At 36.0% G+C, this 19,210-nt stretch overlaps 3 protein-coding genes across 3 annotated transcripts; 1 reads left to right on the forward strand and 2 right to left on the reverse strand.

The window, feature by feature from the left end:
* Nucleotides 1–11: 11 nt before the first annotated feature.
* Nucleotides 12–479, reverse strand: LOC111366717 (arginine decarboxylase-like). Its single transcript, XM_022987420.1, has one exon. It carries the CDS (start codon nucleotides 477–479, stop codon nucleotides 12–14), a length of 468 nt encoding a protein of 155 aa, XP_022843188.1.
* A 12,165-nt stretch (nucleotides 480–12,644) lies between these two features.
* Nucleotides 12,645–13,109, forward strand: LOC111366719 (uncharacterized mitochondrial protein AtMg00810-like). Its single transcript, XM_022987421.1, has 2 exons — nucleotides 12,645–12,770; nucleotides 12,819–13,109. The coding sequence occupies exons 1-2, from the start codon at nucleotides 12,645–12,647 to the stop codon at nucleotides 13,107–13,109; spliced, it is 417 nt and encodes a 138-aa protein (XP_022843189.1).
* A 4,037-nt stretch (nucleotides 13,110–17,146) lies between these two features.
* On the reverse strand, nucleotides 17,147–17,647 carry LOC111366720. Its single transcript, XM_022987422.1, has one exon. The coding sequence runs from the start codon at nucleotides 17,645–17,647 to the stop codon at nucleotides 17,147–17,149; it is 501 nt and encodes a 166-aa protein (XP_022843190.1).
* Between the last annotated feature and the right edge of the window lie 1,563 nt (nucleotides 17,648–19,210).

A 19,210-nucleotide genomic window follows, 5' to 3' on the forward strand; every position in this document is an offset into this window, starting at 1 on the left:
GGAGTTTGGCATTATCGACGCCAGATTGTGGTCGAAATGGCACTGCTTTTGGAAATAGCTTGGAACACCAAAACAGAGTGGTGAGACACAATGGCACGGTCGCTTTCACTGCAAATCACGGGATGCTTCACAGCAGTACGTTCACACACGAATTTTACAGCTCGAGCAACAACATAAGCATAATCTTCAACACTGTAACCAACAAAAATTTCAGAGTTCCGGGATTTTGAGCCGTCATAATCAATTCCAAGACCACTGCCATTGTCAATGACTTTCATACAAGTACCGAGGTAGATTAATTCACAGTAGATTGGGGATGCTTCACGTACTCCTTCAGATGTTGTTGAACTCGTCGTGGATCTGCACTCGCTGAGAATGGAACGGTGGAGATGGAGGCTAGCATCATGGATGGTTCTGGCAAGAGATGTGGCGTCGTTTTTTGTATCACCACCGTGAAGAACCCTATTTCCCTTGCCCATCTCATCATGGAAAAATCTCCCTATTCTTATCTTGCATTCTCTAGAGCCGAAGAATATGCTAAACAACAGGATTGTGGTGTAGAAGAGAGGTTTCGATGGAGAACAGAGGCATTGATGCAGATCTGTTTAAGGACTTGGGCTAATTCTAGTGGGCTTCTATTATCTTGGGTTAGCTTTGCAATTAAATCTTTTGGGCTGTATGTTATTTAAGGGTGTTTATTTGAAGTGGGCTTATTTTTTTATTTTTTTGTTGTGTGGGCTGATTTTGGAGTGGGTTGAATTTAGGTGGGAATTTGGTTGGCTTGGATCTGATTCTATTGGGACTTCACGTGGATTGTGTCTATTGATTTTAAGCTTAGTGGGTTTACATATAAATTATAGATTGTTGGGCGTCATAGTTTTATAGGGCCTACTATCATTTGGGGTTATTGGGTTGTAAACTGTGGAAGCATGGGAACATAAGGAGCTGATGTCTGCTAGTTTTGAATTGTGTGGAAAATTCTCTAATATGTATCTCATGGTTTTTGCAAAGGCGCTGCTAAACAACAAGGATTTTCATTTTTTGGTTGAAGAGACAGAGACATGGGAGTGCAGACTATTGAGTTCTTTAGTTGCTCGGATAATGAGCTAAAGCTTTGGATTCTCGGTGGAGGATTATCTTTGAAGTTTTTAGTATTGGCTATTTTGTGGAATTTCTTTGAACTACAGTACCTTGGCTAGCAATATATTGCTGAAATTTTGGCCAGTGTATTGGCGTTAGAACTTTTGTTGGAACACAAATTTTGTGTTCAATCTAGTTTTCCCAACAAATAGAGCTCATTGTGTATCGGCACACTTCATGAATTTCTTTTGGAAATTTTTCTTAGGGTATGAGCTTTCTGAAGTGGTTTTGGAGTAGTTTTTAATTGTTTCTACACAATTTGTTATTCTTGGTTTCTAGTCGTTACTAATTTTCGTAGATGGTTGCTCTGATTTGGGTTTCTTCTTTGTGAGCACAAGTATTGTCGTTGTCGTCAGTTCATGATTGCAAAATGATACTTTTACCAACATCAATTTGAGGGTGATGTCAATAAGATTGAATAAGATTATAGAGATTGTCGAAGATTACGACTTGAAGTCTATTTTATCATTATAATTATATTATATATAGATAGATTATTTTTACCATATTTAAATTATAAGTTACTATTATTTAATATTGTGATAGATTGCTAAAATATTTAGTGGTGACTTTGATCCTTTATAATGAGAGAATCTCACTTTGAGAGGCATCGAGTCTTATTGTCTGACATCTCCTATGTTCATACATTTATCTTTTGCTATTCAATAAATTATGCCACCTTGCGTGGATTTAATTTTTAAGAAAAATAAAAGCTAAGCCCTACTGATACGATTTCGGCACAATATTGGTGATTCTTCTATGAAAACAATATTTTGAAACTTTTTGAATATATTTATTTTATGTCTTGTAAAGTAACTATGAGTTTTTGTCTCTTTCAAGAAAATAGTGGTGGTGTTTCAAAGAAGGAAATAATTTTATCTTTTTATTTACTTAAAAAATGATAATAATTTTTTTAGACCAATATAGAGATTTCTAAGTATTGTAATTCCTTAACATTTTTTTAAGATTACTAAGGTTGAATGTGAATTTCAAATGTTGATGAAATCTTGAAATATAGAATTTACGATTGATTTGGTCGAAGTTGGGGTTGTTTTATATATATATATATATATATATATATATATATATATATATATAACTAAAATTTTCAATTTAAGTCTCTCTATTGCTTATTTATAAAATTTGTTCGTGTATAAGATCTTCAATGAACTATAAATTTACTTGCACATTGGTGGTGGATAATCTACTTTTGTGGTTGTTGGATAAGTAAAGCTACTATTTTTTACCACAAAAGGATAAGTTTGCAATTTCTTAATTGTTAAGTTAAGCACATGCATGCATGCATAGAATGGAGGTTGGCAAATTCAAGTTTTTTTCTCCTGCAAGTGGTAGTCGAAATGCTTGAAAAATTCCAGCCACTTGACAGGCCGAATGTGTAGAGAATTCCAACAAATGAAGGTGTTAGAACTTTGACTCTTTGAAGCAATTAAAGGTGGTAAAACTTCCAGCAATATCCAGCCCATTTACAGCCAAGTTTAGCCATTATTCTTGACAATTGAAGGTGGTGGAAATCCTACAAATGACAAGCAAAGTTGTAGATAATTTTCTTGAATTTTTCAAGCAATTATGGCGGCCAAAAATCTCTATAAATATGGGCAAGAGTTTGAGAGAAAAGTATGCCGTATGTAGAAGAAAAATTGAGAGAAATTAAAAGTAGAGAGTAGAGAGAAAATTGTGGGTGGAAAGATAAAATTATAGAGAGAAAATTCATTATTTTTCTCCTAAGTATTTCCTACTTGTATTTTCCTATTACAAAAGAGACTAATTGTTGTTATCTCCTTGTATTTAGAGAGTGTGTTATAATTCTCCGACTATAGTGAAATCCTCCTATACTTGCTCGTGGACGTAACCTAAATGGGGTAAACCACGTAAATACTTGTATCCATTTTTAGCTTCGTTTTCTTAATTCCATTTTTTGTCAGCCAAACTCGACCCACGTTTTTCCTAATAGTGGTATCAGAGCTAGGTTCTATGCAGGGTCTTTGTTCACTACTTACTATTTTTAATTATAGTATTCGTGAGCAAAATGGCGACAAAGTATGAGATTGAAAAGTTCAATGGGAACAATTTCTCATTAGAAAAAATGAGAACAAAAGCAGTTTTGCGAAAAGATAACTGCTTGTCAAGTGTGTGTTGCTAATCTGCATCTAGCACCAGCTGATGGAGTATTGTCAAGTGTGGTGGAGAAAAAGATAGCGAAAGAAATATGGGATACGCTGACAAAGTTGTACGAGACCAAATCATTACACAACAAAATCTTCTTGAAGAGAAAGCTTTACACCTTTCGGATGATGGAGTCAACTACGGTGACCAACCACATCAACACCTTCAACACTCTATTTTCACAAATTACATCAATGGAGCATAATATGGAGGCAGGTGAGCGTGCTGAGATCTTACTTCAAAGTCTACCAGATTCGTATGATGAACTCATCATCAACTTAACCAACACCCTTAAAACTCTAGTCTTTGATGATGTTGCAGCTGCTATTCTTGAAGAAGAAAGTCGACGCAAGAATAAGGAGGGCAAATTGACAATTTCACATCAGACGGAAGCTTTAACGATAATGAAAGGGAGATCAACGGAACGTGGCTCCAGTGGGAGTCAAATCAGAATAGATCAAAATCCAGGAGTAAGAAAAATGTCCAGTGTCATTATTGTGGCAAGAATGGGCACTTAAAAAGAGATTGTTGGAGTCTCAAGAAGAATGAAGAAGCCAAAAGAAAAGGTCCTGAGATGTCAAAAGCTCAGGGTTGTGTAGCAAGCACCTCAGATGACAGGGAAATTTTATACAGTGAGGCAACAACAATTGTTGAAGGCAAGTAATTTTTTAATGTCTGGCTTATGGACTCAGGAGCTATATGGCACATGACAACAAGGAGGGAAAGGTTCTATCAATATGAACCTATCCTAGGAAGATCCATGCTTATGGAAAATGATCATGCCTTGGAAATCCCTGGTATTGGTACAGTCAAATTGAAAATATATGATGGTATAGTTCACATTATCCAGGAAGTACGACACGTAAAAGGCCCGAAGAAAAATCTATTATCTCTAGGACAACTGGACAGCATTGGATGCAAACCCATATACAAGATGATATCACGAAAATTATCAAAAGTGCACTTGTGGTGATAAAAGTGAAAAAGATAGCTGCAAATTTGTACATGCTTAAAGGAGAGACACTACAAGAAGGAGAAGCATATGTCACATCTACATGTTCAGTAGAATAATTAACGATGATGTAAGCTTGGCCACGTGTCAGAACGTGGTTTGAAAATTCTCTCAGAACAAAAGCTTCTTCCAGTGCTAAAAAATGTTTCATTACCCTTTTGTGAGCAATGTGTTACTAGTGAGCAGCACAAATTGAAATTCAGCAGTTCCACTGCTAGAAGTAAATTTATCTTGGAGCTGGTCCATTCTGATATTTGGCAAGCACCAGTTATATCCCTAGGAGGTACAAGATACTTTGTATCTTTTATTGATGATTACTCCAAGAGATGTTGAGTGTATCCAATAAGAGCAAGGCAGACGTGTTCACAATCTTCAAAATGTTCAAAACGCGTGCGGAGGTTGAATCTGAAAAGAAGATCAAGTGTCTGAGGACTAACAATAGAGGAGAATATACTAGTGATGAATTTGATAACTTTTGTCAACAAGAAGGTATCAAGAGATAGTTCATGATGGCATACACTCCCCAGCACAATGGAATGGCAGAGCGGATGAACAGAACATTGTTAAAAAGAATAAGGGCAATGTTGAAAACTGCGGGGCTAGCCAAGTCGTTCTGGGTAGAAGCAATCAAAATTGCTTGTTATGTGATCAATTAGTCGCCATCAACCGCAATTGATCTGAAAATGCCTATAGAAATGTAGACTGTAAACCACCTGATTATTCTCGTTTACATATATTTGGAAGTCCTGTGTACGCTATGTACAGCAGCAAGAAACGTCAAAACTGGATCTAGAATCCAGAAAATGTATTTTCTTAGGATATACTGATGGAGTCAAGGGGTACTGCCTGTGAGATCCCACTATCCACAAGGTGATAATCAGCAGAGATGTGATATTTTACAGAAGGCAAGGTACATGAAAAAGAAAATGATAGCACTTCAAAAGAAAAATAAAAAACTACTACAGTCGAAGTTGGAGAAGAACGAGAAGTTATAGATTCTTTTGAAACAAAACTAGAGCACGAAGAATAAGAACAGGCTGAATCTAGTGCTCTGATACTCGACGATCAACACAGGAAAAAAGAGAGCCGGCTTGGCACTCAGATTACATTATAGAGGGCAATGTTGCGTACTACTTACTGACAGAAGATGGAGAGCCATTAACTTTCCATGAGGCTATAAATGGCCAAGAAATTTCTCTGTGGACAGCAGCAATGCAAGAAGAAATTGAAGATTTTCATAAGAACCAGGCATGGGATCTTGTTCCACTACCACAAGAAAGGAGGGCCATTGGGAATAAATGGGTTTACAAGATCAAGCGAGATGGTAATGAACAAGTGGAGCAGTATCGTGTGAGACTGGTGGTGAAGGGATATGCTCAGAAATAAGGCATTAACTTTAATGAAATATTTTCTCCTGTGGTTTGACTCACAACAGTTCGAGCAGTCTTCGTAATGTGTGCTACATTTGACTACACCTGGAGCAATTAGATGTGAAAACTACATTTCTTCATGGAAAACTTGAAGAAGAGATTTATATGCTCCAATCAGAAGGTTTTGAAGAAAAATGAAAAGAGAACTTGGTTTGTAGGTTGAACAAATCTCAATATAGTCTGAAACAGGCACCGAGATGTTGGTATAAGAGATTTGATTCCTTCATCATGAGCCTTGGATACAACAGACTCAATTCAGATTCATGTGCATACTACATGATATTTGGAGATAATGATTTCATTACTCTGCTATGTTGACGACATGTTGGTAGCAGACCTTAACAAAGATCGTATTGAAGACTTGAAGGCACGGTTGGTTAGGGAGTTTGAAATGAAGGACTTGGGACCGGCAAACAAGATTCTAGGGACGCAAATTTACCGAGATAGAAATAATAGAAAGATTTGGCTTAGTCAGAAGAATTACTTCAAAAAATCTTGCATCGCTTCAATATGCAAGATTGTAAGCCAATTTCTACCCTTCTTACTACTACTTTCAAGTTATCCTCAAGTATGAGTCCTAGCAATGAAGCAGAGATGATGGATATCTCTCGAGTATCGTATGCATCAGCAGTTGTTAGCTTGATGTTTGCTATGATCTGTACAAGACCAGACATTGCACAAGCAGTGGGAGTGGTCGGTTGATACATGACAAATCTTGGTAAAGAGCATTGAAGTACTGTAAAGAAGATCTTGAGATATGTCAAAGGTACCTCAAATGCTACATTATGTTATAGATGATCAAATTTTATTGTCAGAGGCTATGTTGATTCAGATTATGCAAGTGATCTTGATAAAAGCAAGTCCACCACAAGATATATATTTACTCTTGCTGGAGCATTTGTAAGCTGGGATTCGAAACTGCAGTTTGTAGTGGCTACTTCTACAATGGAGGCAGAATACGTAGCTGCTACACAAGCTAGCAAAGAGGCAATCTGGTTGCAAATGTTAATGGAAGAGCTCGAACATAAACAAGAGAAGATTGATCTATTTTGTGATAGTCAGAATGCTTTGCACTTGGTAAAGAATCCAGCATTTCATCAGAAAACAAAATCTATTCGAGTTCAATATCACTTTGTTCTAGAAAAGGATGAGGAAGGGAGTGTATATATACAGAAGATCCATACAATAGACAACCTAGCTGATATGTTAACAAAGCTGATCAATATTGACAAGGTTATATGGTGTCGATCCTCCATCGGCCTAGCAGAAATGTAGCATGGAAATGACAAGTATGGGAAGAATTGAAGTGGTCAACAAAAGTGACTTTAGGAGGGAGATGATATGTTAAAAAAGCTGATCAATATTGACAAGTTTATATGGTGTCGATCCTCCATCGGCCTAGCAAAAATGTAAGTAGCATGGAAATGACAAGTATGGGAAGGATTGAAGTGGTCAACAAAAGTGACTTTAGGAGAGAGAAATGTTGGATAAGTAAAGCCACTATTTTTTACCACAAAAGGTTAAGTTTACAATTTCTTAATTGTTAAGCTAAGTATATGCATGCATGCATGCAAAGGAACTTGGCAAATTCAAGTTTTCTTTCTCCAACAAATGGCAACCGAAATGCTTGAAAAATTCCAACCACTTGACAGGCCAAATGTGTAGAGAATTCCAGCAAATGAAGGTGGTAGAACTTTAACTCTTTGAAGCAATTAAAGGTGGTAAAACTTCCAGCAATATCGAGCCCATTTACAGCCAAGTTTAGCAATTATTCTTGACAATTGAAGGCGGTGGAAATCCTACAAATGACGAGCCAAGTTGCAAATAATTTTCTTGAATTTTCAAGCAATTATGGTGACCAAAAATTTCTATAAATATGGGCAAGAGTTATAGAGAAAAGTATGCCGTATGGAAAAGAAAATTTGAGAGGAATTAAAAGTAGAGTAGAGAGAAAATTGTTAGTGGAAAGATAAAATTATAGAGAAAAAATTGTGAGTTTTTCTCTTAAGTATTTTCTACTTGTTTTCTCTTATTACAAGAGAGATTAATTGTTGTTATTGTGTTGTAATTCTCCTACTATAATGAAATCTTCATATACTTGCATGTAGACATAGTCTAAATTAGATGTACCACGTAAATACTTGTGTTCATTTTAGCTGCATTTTCTCAATTCCATTATTTGTTAGCCAAACTCAACCCATGTTTTTCCTAATAGTGGGTAAAAAGGTTTCCATTGTATTGACTTTTATAATGGCTTAATAGCACAAAACATCACTACGTTTGATTTGCAGTGTGCAAAATGTCCCCACATTTCAATTTTTTACATTTTCACCCCAATTTTCACGTTTCATTGTGAAAAATGTCATTTTTACCAATTTTTAATGTAAAATGACCAATATACCCTCCTATTTAAATAAAACAAAAATAAAAGAAAATTAAAGATCAAATTGCAACTATAGGCCCAAATTTTTCAAAAGGCTCAATAGCACAAAATATCCTTACTTTTTTCCCACACCCCATCCCACCCCATGCCAACCCAACCCAACCCAACCCAATTCACTCATTATTTTGAAGATTCAAGGAACTGTCGGCCTCCATCTCATCAACTTCCACCTAACCGCCACCTAAAATACTAGAGCTCATACTACAAATAGCTGTCATCAACACCCAAACACTTTCTTATAAACAAATTGAACAAACAACAAATTTATAAGGTCAAAATCAACAAAAAATGTAACTATCGCATGAGCAACATGTTGCCTTTTTCCGTCAATTTCGACACAGGTAATGCTTCTCACCATCGCAGACCACCCATTTCAACTTCACCACATCATGCCACACTGCTACAATAATAGGTTTCCATCAATTTCATCTATTATTCCCCAGAATATGTGGCCATTTATTGCCCAATAAGAAATTGAAAGATGTTGCTATAGATTTTGATTTTGTGCACCTGTTCAAGTTTTAAGTCTATGAAGAGAGGTGCTCCAATGAATATAGTTGATTTATAAGTTGGGAATGCAATGGGTCTTGTCGGAACAGAAAAAGAAAAGAAGAGAAAAAAGAATTTTTTTTTCCAAAATTTTTTATTTGGACTCATTTATACTTTTTAAAAAGTTTAGGAGTAAGATTGCAATTTGTTCTTTATTTTTCGTTTCTTCTCTTTTTGGTTTTATTTAAATAAGAGGGTATATTGGTCATTTACATTAAAAATTGGTGAAAATGATGTTCCGCAACGAAACGTTAAAATAAGTGTGAAATGCAAAAATTTGAAACATATGGACGTTTTGCACACTACAAGCCAAACATAAGGAAGCTTTGTGCTATAAAACCTTTAATAATTTCTTTATGACTTTGGTAGAGGGTCTAGAGGTGTAATTGGTCTAGCCTTCAGTCTGTTCACATTTAAAATCAAACGACAAAATCAGACATCATAGGCCTACAAATATAGATAAATCACACCTTTGGTCTTGAACCATTTTTCGAATCTTGAACAAAATTTACAAGCACCAAAATATCCATTTATGCTGCACCAAAATCAAGTCAAGGAAGAATCTATTTTGCAAATCTATAAACATAATTTTTCACTACACATGCCAACGAGTTGGTCAAGTTTTTTTCTTCTTGATCTTGCTATTAAATTAAAAATTTGTCGGAGTCATCTAGTGGGATTAAGCTCTTGTTTGACAACCTTTAAAGCAAACGCTTTTTTTCTTAAACTAAATTTTTAAAATAAAATATTCGGTACATAAATCTAAATTTTTTCCTACTTTTGTTTATATATTCCTCAAAAAATCACTATTCAAAACCTTGCTTTCTCCAAAATACTCATTTTAATGATTGTTAAACAGAGGCTAATATTGCGACACCAGAGGCTAATATTGCGACACTAATGAAAGGTTGAGGAAATATTTGCTCCTATTCATAGGCTGGTGACTAACATGCAACTAACACAATAGATTGGGGCTGCTAACTTACAACTTTCACAATAGGTTGGAAAGGAAGGTAGAAATTTTTGAATTTTTCCACAAGTATATATAGGACGCAAGTCACTCATATTTTATTAGAATTAATTGTAGGCATTGTATGTAATTGCACTGTAGCTTAGTTTTATTTCAATTCATTAGTTGGCCAGCTGTGTTTTTTTCCTTTCATTTTTGGCGCCAAGCTCCATTGCTATTTATGTATCTCTGAACATTCATTCAATTGATTGAATGATCAATAGAGTTTCAATTCATTTTCTCTCTATAAATCGAAGATGGTATCAGAGCAAAATCATTTCCACGCTCTTCTCTCCTCATCACAGATTTAATCTGTTGCTGGATCTCCTCTTCATATTTCTTTTTTTACTTTCACAAATTCAATTAATCTGTTGTTCGATCTAATCTCCACATAGAGTTATTACAGTCCGGAAATTGGTTTGATTCAAGGTCATCAATGAACAAATCAAGTCCTTACTTCTTACTTCATTCAATGAGTAATTTCCAGATCTCCAGATCTGCACCGAATGAAGATAAAATGCATAATTCACAACAACCTGGGATTGGAAATTTAATTTAGAGCTTGAATCCTGCTCAATATCAACAATTGATGTCGACATTGTCCACTCATCTGGCATCAAACTCACACACAGCAGCTTCTGATTATCAGGACAACAAAATTACATTATATAATGCAGGTATATGCCATTTCATATCTGTTAATCCAGTCTTGTATTCCAAAGAAATTTGGATAGTGGATTCGGGAGCCACTAAGCATGTGTGTTCTATTGCTGCTTCATTCATGAACATGAGGATTATTGATGGTTCAAATGTGACTTTAACCAATCGCACACAAATTCCAGTTAGATTGTGTGGGAATATCAGGCTGAGTCCAAATATTGTGCTGCATGATGTGTTATTTGTACCACAAGTTTCATTAAGTTTCTCTCATGATAACTTCATTATTCAAGATGCCAAAACCAAGATGATGATTGGTAGGGGTGGTCAAATGCAAAATTTGTATGTTCTAGATACCAGAATTCCGAATTCCGTTTCTAATGCATTTGTTAATACTGTGTCTATCCATGTATGGCACAACAGACTTGGGCATCTTTCATTCAAAAGGCTAGACTGGTTGAAGGAACAATTATTGTGTGATGTTAAAAAATTTAAGAGGCATATGCCTTGTTATGTTTGTCTACTTGCTAAACAGCGGAAATTGCCTTTTGAATTGAATAATAGACCGTTAAATGATCCCTTTGATCTCATACATTGTGATGTATGGGGACCTTACCATGTTACTTCACACTCGGGATACAATTATTTCTTGATATTGGTGGATGATTGTTCAAGGTTTACATAGGTCTATTTGTTAAATCACAAATCAGATGCCAAGATTGTTATTCCCAGATTTTTCAACATGATTGATACCCAATTCAATGCCAAAATAAAGACATTCAGATTTGACAATGCTTGTAAATTAACCTTTATAGATTATTTTACTAAAAAGGAAGTAATGCATCAGTTTAGTTATGTGGAAAAACCACAACAAAACTCCGTCGTTGAGCGCAAACATCAGCATTTGTTAAATGTGGCTAGGTCTCTGTACTTCTAATCACGAATCCCCATCAGTTTCTAGTTTAAATGTGTTTTGATAGCCACATTCTTGATAAATAGAACTCCATCTTCTGTGTTGAAGCACAAAATGCCATATGAAGTTCTATATGGAAGACCTACAGATTATTCCTCACTTAGAGTTTTTGGATGTCCAGCTTTTGCATCTACTCTAACTACACAAAGAAACAAATTCTAGCCACGAGCTAGGCTATGTGTGTTCTTGGGATATCCATCTGAAGTTAAAGGTTACAAACTCTATGATGTTGAGTCAAAACATTTCTTTGTATCACGTGATGTTGCGTTTCACGAAAAAATCTTTCCTTTTCATACAGTTATGGCAAATGATCAACTGATAGATCCGTTCCCTGACTTAGTCTTACCAAATCATTTTTTACATCTTCATCAAGATTCACATGCATCCTCAACTCAGTATAACTTACCTCATATTTCTTCCTCTGAAAGTCATAATTTGCATCAAGAGTTATTCCCTACATCACCATCCCTTGATACAATGTCTGCACCTGACAGTCCTGATAAAAATGGCACTCCACATACTGACATTAGTCACACATGTCAACCTACTACTATCACTAATTTGAGACGTTCACAAAGAGCTGCTAGACCCCTACAATGCCTTAGAGATTTTCATTACAACTCTTTTCTCAACAAGATAACTCCCATCTTCATTCACTCCATCATGTTAGCCAATTTATTTTCTATAATCATTTATCCCAAAACCACCGGCAATTTGTATTGAACGTGTCCTCTCAATTTGAGCCTCAATTTTTTCACCAGGCGGTTAAATATCCACAATGGCGTGAAGCCATGAAAGCTGAATTGGAGGCTATGGAAGCCAATCACACTTGGTCAGTAGTTCCTTTACCAGTTGGTAAACATATTGTTGGATGAGGGTGGATCTTCAAGGTAAAACATAATTTTGATGGGTCTATTGAAAGGCACAAAGCACGTCTTATAGCTAAAGGTCATACACAACAAGAGGGCCTTAAGTACTTTGACACTTTTTCCCCACTAGCAAAGATTGTCACTGTTAAAGTATTGTTAGCTCTTACAGCCTCTCAACGGTGGCACTTGTTCCAAATGGATGTAAATAACGCCTTCTTGAATAGTGATAAGTTCGATGAAGTTTACATGGATCTCCCGCCTGGTTATGAGGTTCCCAATGCTGTCAAACAAGTGAAGAAATTGGTTTGCAAGTTGCAAAAGTCAATTTATGGCCTCAAGCAAACGTTAAGGTAGTAGAATTCTAAATTCACCCAAGCAATGGTCCATTGTGGTTTCAATCAATCAAAGGCCGATTATTCCCTATTCACTAAAGGTTCTGGGAATGAATTTGTGGCATTGCTTGTGTATATAGATGACATTGTCATCACTGGACCAAACATTCAAGTTATTGATTCTTTAAAGAAGTTCTTAAACTCTCAGTTCAAACTTTAGGATTTAGGGAAGTTGAAGTACTTCTTGGGCATAGAAGTGGCTCGTTCTAACTCTAAGATTGTCATATCACAAAGACATTACGCCCTACAGTTGCTTGCGGATTCAGGTTACCTGGACTGCAAATTAACAAATACTCCTATGGATCCAAAGGTTACCTTAAATATTCATGATGGAGACCTTCTGCCAGATGCATCTTCTTATCACAGGTTGATTGGAAAATTGATTTACCTGACAATATCACGACCAGATATTACTTTTGCTATCTACAAGCTGAGCCAATTTTTGTCATAGCCTCCACTACCTCATCTCAAGGTAGCTCACCATCTTCTTCGGTATTTAAAGGGTAGTCAAGGTCAGGGACTATTCTTTCTGTTCAAGAAATATTTTCTTTCGATTTAAATCACCGCAAGTGTATGGTTCGTTAACAAGTAATAAAATGGATCAATTGAGTCCAAATATTGTCCCATAGAGATTGACTAGTTTAATTTTACTTAACTTGGCCTTAACTGAAACCGATTTGTCAAACGTGAATTGTAGTGCCTTAAATTAACCTTACTTGGACTAAATATGCAAATATGTATGATTTGAATGAATTAAAATGCAAAGTGAATGTGTTAATTGCAAGTTGGTGTACTAAATCAATGAATATAAAAGCGCACTAGGACCACGAATCCCCAAGCAATGCTCAATTTAACCTTAATTTCACACTTTGACAACATGATGACATTGTAAGAATCAATACTCCTAAATCTATCCAACACTCTCTCTCGAGATGAATTGAATCTATTCTCATACACCACCAACCTATATCTCTATGACGGATACAAATATATGAGAATGCATGTAATTTTATGAGTACTTAGAGATTCACCAAAGCATAGGGGTCTAGTCCTATCCTCTATCGGACTCTATGATGATTTATACCTTGTCGAATTTATTCCTCTTCTTTCGAATAGATGAAACAAACCACCAAAACTCACACAATTACGGGCCCATAATCATGAAAGCAATTAAATGAATATAAATCATTCAAAACAATTAATACGTGCTTTAATGTCAAAATACAGAACAAAGAATTAAATATCAAATTACAAAGTTCATCGATCTCCTAGTATAGATTTTTCTAGCCTAACATGATGGGAAGAAGAACATAATAACAAGAATCTAGAAAAGACATCACTCTATCGCCCTTTAATTTGAAATCTTGAATCTTGGAATGAATCCTCTCATTCTTGCCTTTTTCTTGCTCTTCAAATCCTCCCAAAATAATGTATAATGCATGTTGTCTGTTTTTGGACATCCCTAGAACTTTAAAAGACTCTCAAGATTTATTTCCATAAGAGTTTTAATCAAAAAAATCAGAAAATTTTTGTCCGCTATTGGCCTGGGCTATCACTCAGGCCAACATTTTCTTCTCAGTAATAAGAAAAACATATGGGGTGATCGCCCAGTTTTTATAGCTGAGTTGTCATCCATGCAAAATTTCTTCCATATGTTGTATTTTAGCCCCCGAAGTCAATTTTTGATTTTTTCAAGCCCTTTCTCTTGTAATTTCAACTCTTTGACTTTCATTTGCTTCCAATTGAACTCGCAACATCTTTAATCTTCATTTTGTGATCCTAACAACTATTGAAATATTTGAATTTAGTCCTCATACTTTTGATTTTCTTCCTTTTTGGCTCTTTTTCTTTTCTTTTCTCTTGAAGTCCACCACATTTATCAATATAGTCCTACAAAACATAATTATATAGAATTAAGTCATAATTCAAACTCTTTGACCATAATTAAGTCATGTTTGTGAACTAAGTGTGTAAAAACACACTTATCAAACCCTCAAACTTGAACTATTGTTTGTCTTCAAACAAGATAGTGACTCAATACTAAACAAACATGTCTTAATAACCTGTCGTGTCTCGAGATTGGACTAAGTATTTGACTTAAATAAATTTTGATTAGTGTAAGAATGAAATCAACAGTTACCTGTTGATTGCATACCCGACGTGCATGTATGAAATCATGCTAACATAATTAGTTCATGATGGAGTTAGTCCTGACCCAAAGTGGTCAAATATGTCCTTACTTCGCTCGAGAGGTACACAAAACCCCAAACTATTTCTTTTCACTCAGTTAACCCGGGGTTGTGTTTTGAAGTTAGGATTTTAGGCAACTGCAGTCCTTACCCTCTCTTAATTTGGATAGATCTCACTATCACAAGTTCACATGTCAACAAATGAAGGCTCTCCTAGATTTGTTTGCTTCAACACCTAAGATTAAACTAAGTTATTAGGCTCGCATCAAAGGTATATTTTCTTCAACCAAATGTCCAAGGACCTCTTGATGTTATCGTGTCTTTTCTCACTTATTTTCTGATAATTTTTTTTTGTCATCTTCTCATTTGCTTTCTGTATAACTCCTATAGCGAGCTTTAAATCGATGACTCCCAAACCAATTGGCTTTAGGATATCAAGTTTTAAACCCTTGCCGGCTTATTCACTCGATTTATAAAGGCTCGATCAGATGACTTTTTATTCACCTCTTCTCCTATTGCTTTCTATATGACTCATGTAACAAGCTTTAAGCTGATAACTCCTAAACCAGTTGGTTTTGGGGCACCAGATTTTGAAATATGCTTATAAGCTTACTTACTCGAATCATAAAGGCATGGACAAAAGTGTCCTATTTTCACAAGTTAGATTTATGCCCTTTATTATTTTTCTAGACATTTGGCTTCCAAGACCAACCCCCAATTTAAAATTTTCATCTAATTTTTATTTCACTGGTCTAGGCAATCCACACAATAAAATTCATGCACGGAGCCCCCACTTATCTCGATGTTTTCCTATGATTGCTCAACCATCTCCAAACCGTCTTAAGGTGGTTTATTATTTGATTTAGTAGAGGGTTATAACTCTTCTCCTACTTTATGTTCAAAACCCCAATCACTAGCCTGACATGTGAGCATGAGTGGCGTGCATAAATAATGTTAAGTATTACATCAATAAGTATTGGCTAATTTATTCAGCACCATATCCACAGTTTATAATTTATACCAGTCCAATATTCACATCATAGCCGACAAGACAATCAAGCCCACACAAGCATGCAAAAAATGAAAATACAGCAAACTAAATAAAATACAAAGAATTATCTTTTTAACACTCATCAAGCACATAATATGCACTCATGAAATATAGATATTGATGACCATAGGCAAAATGATGAAAAGATGTTCTTGTCCAAGATTATGTCACCCACCCTCAAACTTAGATAATACATTGTCCTCAATGTGAAGATGAAATAAAAGTGTAAGCAGACATAATTGAAGGAAAATAATAAACTAAAAGCACAAGATGGGATACGAGTACTCCCCTGATCTATATGGAGATGGTGAATGAAAACTAGGACCCGCTGTGTTTTTCCTTTCCATGTGACATTCTTTTTGGTGGCATCCTGTAAAAGTGCAAAGTATGCGTATTAGTTCACATGTTGTAAACAGATGCAATTAAGGCAAGAAATAACCTACGTAGTGCACAAATTTTCCAAAATTGCTTCAAGGTGCATGTGTACATTGTTGGTGTACATAATGCATAATTTATGTCTCAACATAGGGTTTATATCACAAAAATGTGAATCACCAATGAAACTTCACTCAAAACATGTACTTTGTTCAGTTTGACACATGACTGACTAAAATAGGACTTCAACCTCATGACTCGTGCTCAGTGCATTGGGACTTGTGTAGACCATGCCTAGACTCCATGTGATAGGGATGTATGATTGATGATCGAAAACTACTAATAATGCTAAAAATGAAAAGTTCCTAAACTATAGCAAAACGAAGTAAATGAAATGATAGAAACGTTATGTTGCCTCCCAACCAGCGCTATTTTATAGTCAATAGCTCGACTTTTGGCATAGGTGTGTTATAGCACTTTAAATATGGCTTGGAAAGTCCTACGTAGTTTGTTCAATATGGTCTTGTTCCGCATTGCAGTTATCCTCCACACTTCAAAACTGTCCTTTTCCAAGTGGTGTGACTCTCCCTCATCATCCATTTGAGACTCCACGGTGCATATCTCGATCTCCTTTGAGTCAGTGAGAGTGGATTGAGGGTACATCATATCAACCTATTGAATGTCTAGCGGTTTCTTCAACTGGTAATTGTAGAGGATTTCTATGTCAATCACATCAATCTGGAAACAGGTGTTTGGCTTCGTGGGATATTTCATTGATTTGAAAACATTAAAAGAGGTCTGCTCCTCTCCCAGTCTCAGAGTTAATTGTCCTTGTTGCACATCTATGAGAGCTCTTACAATTGCCAAAAATTGTCACCCCAATATGATAGGCACGTCCTTGTCTTCTTCCATGTCCAGAATTAAGAAATCTGCTGGGAATATAAGTTTATCCACTTTGATTAATACATCTTCAATAATCCATCGTGGATGTATAAGTGATTGATCAGCCAGCTGTAGAGTTACTGTAGTTGCTTTAAGTTCTCCCAATCCTAGTTTCCTGAAAATAGAGAGTGGCATCAAGTTAATACTCGCACTAAGATCACACAATGCTTTATTAAAATATAAATCACCAATTGTGCAAGGGACAGTAAAACTCCATGGATCTTTCAATTTTGGTGGGAGCTTTTTCTGGATCCTGGCACTGCTCTCTTCAGTTAACATCACTGTTTCATGTTCCTTTAGCTTGCGTTTATTTGTTAAGATGTCCTTCAGGAACTTGGCATAGCTGGGCATTTGGAGTAGTATATCGGTGAATGGGATGTTGATGTGGAGCTTTTTAAAGGTTTCAAGGAACTTCTTATATTGTTGCTCCATCTTATGCTTCCTTAACCTCTAGAGAAATGGAATGGGTAACTCATAGGGGTTAACTGAAATGGTGGCCTTACCCCGTGATGTCTTTGAACTCTCCTTTGGTGTGGATTCATGTGTCTGCTCGTTTTACTGTACAATCTCAGAGTGTTGTTTCATTGTTTACACTCGACCTCTTAACGTGTCTTTCAGGTAGTTGCATCCCATTTCGAGTTGTGATCGCTTGAACATGCTCTCTGGGATTCAACTCAGTATTGCTTGGTAAAGTATTTGGTGCCCTTTTTGTCATAGCAAGTATCATCTGCTCCATCTACGTCTCCAAGTTCTTAATTGCAGTACCCTGATTTTGGAGAGTAGTTTCAGTTTTCCTTATGAACTGGTTATTTGCTTCCATATATTTCTCAGTCTTTTCCATGAACTTTGCAAATATTTCATCCAATTGAAGTGTCTTCTCCTATTGAAATTGCCTCTGGGATCTATTCTGATTCTGGGTACCCCATGAGATATTTGTATGTTCTTTCCAACTGAGATCGTAAGTGTCTGAATTTTGATAGTTCTGTTGATGTTGACCCCATTGTGAGTACTTTATTTGTTCCATTTCTTGTGACAGAATTGGGCATTCTGTTGTACTATGATTCGCTCCACATTCTTCACAATTTGGTTTTCACACATACGTTGCATTCGCTGACTGTGATATGTTTTCTACCTTATGAAATAGTAAGTCAATCTTTGCTGATAAGGCAGAATATGCATCTACCTCATAAACACGCAGAGGCTCTTTTTGAATCACTTGCTCAGAGGACCACATGGCTGAAATGGTAGCCATTCTCTCAAACAATTCCAATGCTCCGTTGATTGTTCGTGTGGAAATTAAGCCGTCTGATGATGAGTCCACCATGCTTTTGAAGTACGGGAGTAACCCTATATAGAATAATCGAATTTGGGTCTTTTTGTTGAACCCATGTTGAGGGCACCTCTAGAGCATATTCTTGAATCTGTTCCAGGCTTCATCAAATGATTCGGATTCTCCCTAGCTAAAAATGGATATTTCGTGTCTCATTTTAGCTATTTTGGCTGGTGAGAAGTACTTCGTGCAGAATTTTTGAGCCAGGTCGTTCCAAGTAGTGATGCTTACAATAGGAAATGAATCCAACCAGTCAAGTGCCTTATCCCGTAGTGTATGTGGAAACAACCTTAGCCTAATAGCATTATCCGAAATTCCTTGATACCTGAAGTGTTGTCACATATCCAAGAATCGAGATATGTGTGTATGTGGATTTTCTTTGGCTTTGCCATAAAATTGGTGTCCATTCTGGAACAGTTGTATCACATTAGTCTTCAATTGAATATAAGGCTGCCCAAACGATGGATACACTATGCTAGACTAGCTTTGAATTTCTTGAGGAATCAAGAAATCTCCCAAAATCTCATTTCCTTCATTAGTTGGGATAACATCGTTGTTAGGTTCATTAGCCATTTGCAACTGTGCTTCTCTAGTATCTCTTTTTAGTCGATGAAAAGTTCGCTCAATTTCAAGATCAGTTGGAATAATTCTCCTCCAATCGATCT

The sequence above is a fragment of the Olea europaea genome, chromosome 18 (assembly GCF_002742605.1).
Source record: "Olea europaea var. sylvestris chromosome 18, O_europaea_v1, whole genome shotgun sequence".
In the NCBI taxonomy this organism is placed as follows: domain Eukaryota; kingdom Viridiplantae; phylum Streptophyta; class Magnoliopsida; order Lamiales; family Oleaceae; genus Olea; species Olea europaea.